We start from the raw sequence: 10,989 nt of genomic DNA, 5'->3' as shown, positions 1-10,989 counted from the left end.
TCGATGGGGGTCGAAAGATACCGGCGACAATGCTTCTTGAAGGCGTCACCGAAGATTCCTCACACTTCTTCAGGTTGTGGGCATTTTAGCGGTGGAGTTTGAGTTGTTGACGTCGGCAAGGGTTGCACGACTGTCCTGTGTTCAATCGTATGTTGTAAGGTTTTTCGGCCTAGTTTTCCTTATAATCTGAGCCACTTTGTCTTCTTTTTTCTCTTTTAATGAAAATTGGCAGTACTCCTGCCTGGCACGTCAAAAAAGAGTAAGAATGAGTGCATGTCAAAAGAAAAATGAAGCGGGCTCCCTCCTGCACCCGCATTAAGGTTTTTTTCTACCCATCGACAATCGCCTCGTGTCAAGTTCTTTTTTTGTTTCCTATTGACCCACCCCGCATCAAGCTGACAGTAAAAACTACCCAGCCGGGTATTGGACTATCATCTCCGTCCCTTGTGTGAGTCTTTGTTCTTCTCAGAGAGCTTGAGAGTGAAATGAGTGGGTCGGCCAAAGAAGACCACTATGGAAGTGAAAGGGGAAGGCAAGAAAGGTTTGAAGACCATAGCCCGGTATGGGTACATTGGTGTCATCGTCGTATGAAATTCACACACAAAGGTCGTCGCATCACTCTGAATGGCATTCAAGATAATCCTTCCTGCCGTCCAATCTTTATCAGTAAGCTACAAAGATTGCTGAAATGGGATGCTGTTAGCGAGTGTGTGCAAGTGCGTCAGATTCACCATGAGCATGAGCTGAAATGGGATGCCAGCATCGGCAAGTGCGTTAGATTCACCAGGAGCATGATCCGCAAGCAATTACTCTGGATGCCGATCCTGCAAAGCACACACCTAGTTGTTCAAGAACTGCTACATGAGAAGAACCCTCTCTCCCTCCCTCATGTCGCTCTCCTTAGGGCGACTCGGGGGCGACCTAGTGTTCCGTCGCGCCGCCCCCTCCCTCCACATCTCCCTCCTCGCCGTTGCTGGAGGCAGTCGTCGGGTCCCCTGCGTGGCGGCCAGTGAGGGTGCATACGAGGCTTTCGATCGCTCCCCTTTGGTGGCGAGGGCCCGGATCTAAGGCAACGGCCTTGGAGTGGACGGCTCTCCTCCGACGGCGGGAGATGCTCGTCGGTGTAGTCGGTCGGCTCCCCTCGGCTGCACGGGCAGAGAGGTCCTGCCGGGTGGTGGTCGTGGAGCGGGGAGGCCCCGAGCTCCCCTATCAGATCTAGGGGGTTTCAATCCAGCACACGGTTCACTACCCACGGACGACGTGGATCTGCTGATGTGGCTGCTGGTCTGGAGGGTGGCGGCAGGTAGCATGTCTGAGGGAAACCCTTGATCATCGATGGTGGTCACGGCATCGATGGCATCCTGGACGCCATTCCCTCCCTTGTGGCGACGTCGAGGTTCATCTTCCCTACCTTCCTCCTTCTCCGATGCCCGGGTGTAAGCCCTAGCCTCTGTGGCTGAGTGGCGACGGTGCTATGGCGTCGTCACCTTCCTGAAGGCGTCGCCTTGGGATGGAGATGGTAGGTGCTTGCGGCGGGCTCGGCTCATTCCTGATGGCGGTCTCCTTCTCTGCAACACCATTTCTCCGCCCGGGTTCGGTGTCTCTTCGAGGCAATGTGCCCCTTCCAAAGGTGCACCACTGAGTCCAGCGATGTGGTGGCCTCGAGTCTGGGCGAGAGGGGATAGGGGTTTTCTCTCCGAGAAATCTCATGCCTTGGTGGTGTTGGGGACTATTCCTGACGAGCTCTTGCTTGGTCCTATGGCCGCCATGCTCTCTTGACGTGTGGGCCCACCCTGTCGTAATCCTGCTTAAAAGAACATGGTGTTTTAAGCAGGATTACGACAGGGTGGGCCCGCACGTGAGGCGGTGCATAGACAGACTAATAACCCACAGGTATAAGGAATCAGTTCTAGCCTTTTCAATAAATAAGAGTGTCAAAACCAATAAAAAAATGTAAAATTAATATTTTTTAGTTTTATTGACCATTGATACGACACTAACGGCCCCTTTAAAAAGAACAAGAAATAAAACTACTTTATGAAAATAAAGCTAGAAGTACTTTACATGAATAAAAGGATAGATTTGCAAGATAATAAAGAGTTAGTTTTTGTTTTAATAAAAATAAATAAATAAATATTTTTAAAGAACAATGAGAAAAAGTTTGCCCCTAGGCATTTGAATATGACATGATAGTGATAATCATCATACTTATGAGGGCGAGGCTTAAACTAACATACTTTACATATTTGGATCACATCTTCTAATGATTGAGACTCTAGCATGCATCTGCAACTACCAAAGCTTCATTAAGGTAAAACCCAACCATACCAATAAGTAAAAAAAACCTTTGATCTCATATGCAATACAACTAACAAACTCGGGATTAGATTTCTTTCACTTCCACACCCCACTATAAACAAATCATTGACATATTGCAACACCCTAGATGAGTGACCCCACATGCTTGCATGACACGGAGTGCACTATAGAACAACACAATAATAATATACAACTCATACCAACCATATGATACCATAATTAGTCCATAAGATAAAACAAAACTACTCAAACATCATATAGAGGTGCAACACATCATTGGATAATAATATATACATTAAGCACCATGTTCAAACAGAGATTACAGCGGATTGAGAGAGGTTACACCACTGCATATAGGGGAGGAAGTTGATGATGACGGCGATGAAGTTGTTGGAGTAGATCGTTGTCACGATGGTTCCCCCGGTGACGCTCCAACGCCACCGGGGAGATGGGAAGAGAGCTCCCCTCATTCTTTTTCTTCTTGCTTGGCATTCCCCCTTGATAGGAGAAGTGTTCCCCATATGGTCATTGGCCTCCTTGGCCCCCGAGGGGCGGGAGCCCCTCTGAGATTGGGTCTCTCGTCTTCTCTCTTTTTAGGGCTTCTTCTCTATTTCGGTTTTGTTTCTGGACCAAACACAGTTTATAAAATATCTGGAGTTCCGTAACTCCGATTTGGCTGAAATTTTTAAACAATTTTCTCCTGATATTAGCTTCCTTATGGTCTAAGGAAAACTCCAACCGACTTAAAGGATGGCCACAAGCCACCCCAACGCGCCTTAGGGGGCACCCCTGGCTTCTGGAGCCCATGGGCCCACTTGCATTTATTCTTGCACGAAAAATTCAAATATATTTCACAAAAAATGCACGTAAATTTTCAGGTCATGCCGGTTTTGTGAATTTTTCAATTAAAATCCAAAAACGATACAAAATATGGACTGAACTTTTGCATTGGATTAATAGACTAGTCCAAATAGAAATAGTATAAATTGTTGTCAAAAAATATGTAAAATGGTATTATAACACCATGAAACAATAAAAAAATATATAGATATGTGAGAGATATATCACACACTGCGCACGACGCCCTCTAGACGACCGTTAACGGCGCGTCTCGCTAGGGCCACGTTGTGATGTGGTCCAAAAGGGCTTGACCAGCTCACTACTTCCACTACCTCTCGCACTCACTCTCTGAGTTCGCTCACTCGCTCACTCACCCCCTTCTTTTCCGACCAGAGTGCCACTGTTGTTGGCACCATTCCTACTCGTCGATATCGAGCATGCCTTCCTGGAAGGATGGGAGAAGAGCATGAACGACGACATCTCGATGGTTGGCATTGAGATGGAGCTCTTTGTAAATCTATATTGTTGTATTGAATTAGGCTTAGGGTTTGGGGATTTTTCATTCTCAGCTCAGATTTGGCTAGCTCTATTCATATCCAACGGTGTTTCTATTCCAATTCTTGCAAGAAACACTTGACATTGTGGTTGATCCATCTTTCCATGGATCATTCTTTAAATCCGAACCAAAATACATGCTCCATGGTCAAAGGCCGAAGAAGATGCTATCTTTTGAAGGTAGTTTTTGGTTGGGAGGTGATTCCTAGGTCGTGCTGTGCAAGTATGTAATTTGCTGACCTATTTTGTATGTACTTGTGTTGTTATTTGGTCTAATGTGCTAGTATTCAATATCTGTTACTAGTTTTGCTCTTTGGCTTTGCATATGTTCTAGCAGTTAACTGAATTAGACGGAGAATCCACTTGGATTGATTGTAAATAATAGAGTATATTGAATTCTGAAATTAGCTGCAATATTCAGATTAATTATGTTAACTCTATCCAAATGGAATCCACGACAATTTTTTACCATACCGATCACTTTTTAGCTTGAGCGCTCATCGGCAATGCTTTGTGGTCTGTTTTAGTTCGGAGCAGCGTGCCGATGGAGGATACATGCTTATTGGCATACCACTCTCAAAATTTAAGGGATGGACTTCTCGTTTGGCGCTAACAATTTCTTTATTAGAGCAAGGCGAGAAAGCTCTCCCCTTGAAATTGGAAGGCAGGATGCGAATAAGCCGATATCCAAAGGTCATAGGTGGTGGTGGCGCCGATCACGTGATTCACGATCTGATCGGCGAGGGTGGCATACATGGAGAGGGCGACATGAGCGCCGAGTTCCAGGTACTGAGGATCGGCGTTGGGTGGAGGTGGGTGTTCGATCAGGTAGGAAACGCCAATAACGGACCAAGATCATAAGGAAGAATGCTTTCCATTTGTGGTAGTAGCAGGGTTTAGAAGGAATTTGATGTGGCCGGAGAGATTGTCGTTGAAGATGGGGTGCCGGGCGGCGGGAGCCGACGGCGGAGGTGGTGGCGGTGGAGCGGAAGAGAAGAGGGGGCGAATTGGGTGGTGGGGGGTGAGCTGCTGAAGACGAAGGGCGGGGAGGTGCCCGCGCTGGCGGTGGCCGAGGAGGAGGTCGACGAGAGCATTTAGGCCGACGTCGGAGAGGAAGAGGGCGCCGCGCCGAAGGCGGAGGAGGAGGGCTCGTTGGACACGGCGAGGACTGGACATCTGATGCCAAGTTTGATTCATTATGATCTGTGGACATCGCCCGTCGCCAGTTTCTCCGGCTATGAATATTACTTGGTGGTTCTTGACGATTTCTCGCACTTCTCCTCGTCATTTCCCTTACGCAAGAAATCTGACACTTCTGCCACTTTGCTCCGGTTCTTCACCCACGTCAAAACCCAATACAATGTAATCATGAAAACACTCCAATGCGACAACGGCGGCGAGTTTGTCAACACATCTCTTCGCTCCTTCTTCTCCACCAACGGTATCTGCTACCGTTTCTCATGTCCACATACCTCACCACTGAATGGCAAAGCCGAGCGCCTCATTCGCACTACCAACGACGTCATTCGCACCCTCCTCTTTCAAGCAAACCTCACTCCTCCATTTTGGGTTGAAGCCCTTCACACCGCCACGTACCTCATCAACCGTCGTCCCTCTCGCGACATTCATGATCTCACTCCATACTTCCTCCTACACGGCCTACATCCCACCTATAATCATCTCCGCGTGTTCAGCTGCTTGTGCTTTCCAAACCTTTACGGCTCAACCACCCACAAACTTGCTCCTCTCTCCACTCGCTGCGTCTTCCTTGGGTACCCCCTCGAACACAAGGGCTACCGATGCTATGACCTCACTTCCCATCGGGTTATTGTCTCCCGTCACGTGATTTTCGACGAAGCCGTTTTTCCGTACGTGCCCGCCACACCATCCACCATGGCTCCCGTCTCTGCCACAGAAGATCCGCGCCCAAAAATTCCCTCCCTGCCACCGATCCTTCCTTCCCACGCCCCACCTACCTCGGATCCTTCCCCATGCAGCTCCGGGCCCATCAACCCCACCCGACAACCCCGACCCCGCCACCACGCGTCACCCCACCACCATTCCCTCCTCTGTGGGCGCATCCACCTCGCCAACGTGCTTTTCCCGCCCATCTCTCCGGGCCGATCTGCCTCGGATCACGCAACAACTCCGCCCGATTCCCCAGCTTGTAGCTCTGTCGGCTCCTCCAGCGCATCTTCCTCGGATTACCCGCCTCCCGCATCACGTTCACCGGCCACTCCTCGCTCGCCACGACTCCCACCTCATGCGATACCCATTGCACCTCTGCTAAACTCCCATAAAATCCGCACCCGCGCAAAATCGGGCTTTTGCCAGCCCAAACGCCTGTTTGCACCACCCACTCGCCATCTCATCCCTCTCCCATTCCACCCACATATCGATCAACCATCAAAGACCCCAACTGGCTCCAAGCTATGTGTGATGAATCTACTGCTTTAATTCAGAATTCGGCGTGGTCTTTGGTTCCCAAACCTGCAGGTGTCAACGTGGTCACAGGAAAATGGATATTTCGCCACAAGTTTAACTCCGACGGCTCCTTCGCTCCGTACAAGGCTTGGTGGGTCGTTCGTAGGTTCAACCAAAAGGAAGGCGTCGACTACGACGAGACCTTCAGTCTCCTGGTGAAACCAGCGACAATTCGTGTGGTTTTGAGCATCGCCACCTCCCGCTCCTGGCCGATTCATCAACTCGACGTCAAAAATGCCTTCCTCCACGGCGAGCTCAAGGAGACGGTGTACTGTGCTCAACCCTCCGGCTTCATCAACGCCTCGCATCCCGATCACGTTTGTCTCCTCCGTAAGTCCCTCTACGGTCTCAAGCAAGCTCCCCGTACGTGGTTTCATCGCTTCACGTCTTTTCTACTGTCAATTCGTTTTCATGCCTCCAAAAGTGACTCCTCCCTCTTCATCCTATCCACCGGCTCCTCCCTCGCCTACCTCCTTATTTATGTGGACAACATCATCCTCACCGCAAGCAACACTACCACCCTCTTACACATCATCAACTCTCTCAAGGCTGAGTTCACCATGACTGATTTGGGCGAGTTACACCACTTTCTTGGGATTAATGTTACACCCAATGCCTCCTGCCTGTTCTTGAGCCAACAACAATACACTCTCGAAATTCTAGATCGAGCCAATATGCTGAACTGCAAAACGGTGCCAACACCTGTCGACACCACTGCCAAGCTATCTGCCAACGCCGGTCTTCCTCTTTCCAACCCCACTACATATCGCAGCATCGCCGGAGCCTTACAATACCTCACACTCAACCGACCAGACATCCCCTACGCCGTCCAACTGATTTGTCTGTTCATGCACTGCCCTCGGGACTCCCACATGTAGTTGATCAAAAGGGTTCTCCGCTACCTCCACGGTACTTCCCACTTCGGCCTCCAGCTCTTCAAGTCATCATCTCTCGATCTACTTGTCTACACAAACGCCGACTGGGCAGGGTGCCCCGACACCAGGAAATCAACCTCTGGGTTCTGTGTCTTCCTTGGAGACAGTTTGATCTCCTGGTCCTCTAAGCGCCAGCCTACCGTCTCACGATCCAGCGTCGAGGCCGAATATCATGGGGTCGCCAACTGCGTTGCCGAATCCTGCTGGCTCCGTCAACTCCTTCAAGAAATTCGGCATCCTCCCCGGCGAGCCACTGTCATATATTGTGACAACATCAACGCCTCATACATGTCATCAAATCCGGTTTAGCACCAACGCACGAAGCATATTGAAATCGATCAACACTTTGTCCGTGGCAGAGTTGATCTTGGCGAAGCACGCGTTCTCCATGTACCATCGAGCTCCTAGTTCGCTGATGTGTTCACCAAGGTGACTAGTGACTTTCGATCCAGCTTGAACATTCTGCCCAACGGCGTTCCAGCTCGGGGGGGGTGTTAAGCTATGAATATCACATGTAATACTAAGTCATGTTTGACTCCTAGAGATTAGGATCTCACTAACAGCCCCTGGCCTACGTGCCAGGGGGTTTCTCTATTTATACATGTTGTAACCGATGTAGAGTGTGCAATACAAAGATCATTCCACTCTCCAACTCCAGAGACGAGTTACCTGGGCCAAGGCCTGTTAGGGCGCGCGTGAGGAGGTCTCCAGGAGGGACTCACCTGAGCGGAGCCGAGTGCCGGCGCCCCGCGCCGCCACACCCCATCCCTCCCCAGGCCGGCCCGTACCCAACCTGAAGACCTCCGTGCAGCGCCGGCGTGCGATCCTCGGGTGCTCGTCAGTCATCACCCACATCCGGCAAGCGCAATTTCTTATTTTCCCGGTTGAGAAGAGATGATAATTCTTAAATTTATCGATTGAGTCATTGCTGGCCGTCTGCATTCGTCTGCTTGTTCGTTTTGTTCGGTTGGGACTTGGTAGAGCACAGTGGTAGTGGCCTAGTGTGCAAAACAAGAGACCAATAAACTTCTGCATCGGACCTTTATGTATCAACATTCCATCCACTCAAGTCTTGTATTATTACTGTGAGCTTTCGTTTCTTATAATTGTTCCCACCATAACCTAATTGAGTGATTGCTGCATGCTTGCTGAAGACGAGCAAAACAGACACTGGCTTCTTGTTTTCCATCACAGCCCAACCAATCGTCAACTTGGTATCAATGCTGGCTAAATGAGCAAAGCACTTTGTTACTTGCCCTTTTAGTACTGTAGAATGTAGAATGAAGATTCCTGGTGTAGAGAAGGTGTTTGGTTAAATGCTTCTGAGATGAACATCAGCAACCAGGCGTTTTTGGTGTGTGTAAATTGTTCTGTTTTTAACCCTTTTTAGTATCGGAAACGATTTGTTCTTGTCACACCCACAATACATGCTGAAGCTAAACGTAGATCTCAGTACTTTGCTCTGTTTTTCTTTACCCTGGAGCAGGTTAATCCATCGTTGAACCGCATAAAGAGGCTGTTGCAGTATCAGCTGGGGATGAAGTTTAGAGTTGTCTGCAGGAAGCTGTATGATTACGTGAGGTATGATCTAAAAGAGATCGCCTTCCCGTCTTCTCTGCCGGATCCTCCGGGCACCAAGAGGCGTCCTAAGCTCACACTGAAAGAAAAATGGTGTATCCTCAAAGAGGCGACTAGGCTCTATGGGGCTTTCAGGGACATCGGTCCTGAGCTCCGTCCCAACGATTACAAGAAGGCCAAAGAGGAATCAGACCCCAGCAGCAGTGAAGAGGGCAAAACTAAAAGTGAGCCTACTGTGCTTGAGGACCTCACCGTGGCAGCGAGGGGTGGGGCCGAGACTTTGAAGCCCGCGCTGCGGCGCATATACATGACACGCGCCTCAACCTACACAAATGCAGTGAAGAACTACGTGCAGACCTACCAGGAAGGGTTGAAGGATGTCCTGGACGAGAAGGCTGCTAGGAAGGATCAACAGCAACGCAATGAGATGAGGAGATCATCGACGTCACCTCCACCCCCGCAATCATCATCATGAACTTGTTTCAGTTTGTCAGCAAATATCACCATTACGACTTGCAGTTTAACATTCATATGTACTCTTGTAAGAGTTGACGGCCGAGTAGTCAGGTAGAACAGATGATGATGCTTATCACATTTCCTAAATTTTTCTTTCATGTGTAGGTCTTTGATCTTGTTTGTCTGCTGATTAGGGTTATGTGAACTGTACTCTACATTATTGCTATGGACATTGTTCTTCAGCTCAGTTGATGCTCAAACGGAAAGTGATGCTTTGACAAACAGAAAGAAAACATAGTATGCTAATTAGATCTCTCTATTGTCAATTGATTTCTCAATCATGCACGTGACAAATATAACAGGGGCATTAGAATGAGCATATTTATTCTCTAGGTAGGGCTGAGTCAACAAAATATGGAGCCATGTCAAAACTCTAAAAATGACTCCTACCTACGAAAGATAGAAAAAAAGAGATCCATGGGCACCCAAGACATATTTTTATAAAAGAATCATGTCCGGGTGATGCAGAAATTCAATCCCGACGGGATTCAAACTTTAGGCACGGGGTGCACCACTGTGACCCCTTGCCACTGCCTAGTTCTCTCTATGAAAGATAGAACTCACAGAGTCGAGGGTAGTAGGCAGAGACGAGTAACCACGAGACCAGAAGTGGTCACTCCCAGATGGATCGGTGATTGCGAAGATGAAGACAAAGAGACGTGCTCGTCCGCCTAGACGGAAAATCCTCTGTGCCGCTCATTAGGCTTCACACAAGGATCTAACCCGAGCACACGAGATGGGTCAGCCCAACTTTGGTTTTATATTATCGCCTTTATTTATTATTTTTTCGTTTATTTTTTTTGTTTATATTTATTCCCTTTTTCGTTTTCTTTCATATTTTATTTATAGAAAAATATTCAAATTTCAAAATATTTTTGTTTTCATAAATTTTCAAAAAATCAAAAATGTTCCTAATTTCCAATTTTGTTCAGAAATTTTGTAATATTTCTTAAATAGTGTTACAGAAATTTCCAAAAAATGTTTGTATTTCTCAAAAAAAACAGAACTTCAAAACTATTTTCATTTAAATAAATCCTCATAAATTCACATTTTTTTGCATTTTTGCAAAAAGTAAGGGATTTTAAAAACTTGTTTAGAATTTCAGAAAATATTCTAGTTTCATTTTTTTCTCACAAATTGTACTTTTCCATGTATTTAATAAAAAAATTCGAAATAAAAAAGTATATGAAACCAGGTCACTGTAGTGACCCGTCGCTACAGTTCGAAATGCTCTATAGTTGTAGGACTCGTGCTACTGCAAAAAATCGTTACATCACCGCACACTACTAGTGGGTCGGCCCACTCGCTTTTGTGCGTCGCGTGGCTATTTGCTACATTGGTCGGCATATAGAAAGTCCCACAAACGACTCCAACACTGAAGGACCAGCGGACCAAGGCCTCATGAACATGTGGCCTTGTTATTGACCGTATATGATCCAGGTTGGTCCTCTATGCATCCGTCCCTAACTGAGCAGAATAAAGCTGGCCATAGTGGGGAATATTATATAATAATATCATGTATATGATACTATTGTATGATACTACCTTCATAATTCAAAGTATTATAAATTAATATCATATATGATCTTATTTATTGACATGTATCACACATAGTAGCATAGCATTTAACATGTTATGGTATCTACCTATGTTACTCTAACCCTCTTTTTCTTTTTTAATTATCTGTCACATCAGCATGTTTGCTAGTCTCAAGTATATGATAGCACCTAAGAGCATGGTTAATAGTATAGCCAACTGCTGG

At 47.3% G+C, this 10,989-nt stretch overlaps 1 protein-coding gene across 1 annotated transcript; it reads left to right on the top strand.

Annotated features, from left to right (window-relative positions):
- Window positions 1-7,778: 7,778 nt before the first annotated feature.
- On the top strand, window positions 7,779-9,414 carry LOC123398839. The gene has a single exon (XM_045093286.1). It carries the CDS (start codon window positions 8,671-8,673, stop codon window positions 9,184-9,186), a length of 516 nt encoding a protein of 171 aa, XP_044949221.1. The 5' UTR covers window positions 7,779-8,670; the 3' UTR covers window positions 9,187-9,414.
- Window positions 9,415-10,989: the final 1,575 nt, after the last annotated feature.

The sequence above is a fragment of the Hordeum vulgare genome, chromosome 5H, assembly GCF_904849725.1.
Source record: "Hordeum vulgare subsp. vulgare chromosome 5H, MorexV3_pseudomolecules_assembly, whole genome shotgun sequence".
Taxonomy (NCBI): Eukaryota; Viridiplantae; Streptophyta; class Magnoliopsida; order Poales; family Poaceae; genus Hordeum; species Hordeum vulgare.
Note: the sequence above shows the minus strand (reverse complement) of the source record. Positions and strands in the feature narration are given on the sequence as shown.

Bases quoted from the DNA above. Each gene is read 5' to 3' on its own strand.
- LOC123398839 (XM_045093286.1), top strand. From the start codon at position 8,671: ATGAAGTTTAGAGTTGTCTGCAGGAAGCTGTATGATTACGTGAGGTAT.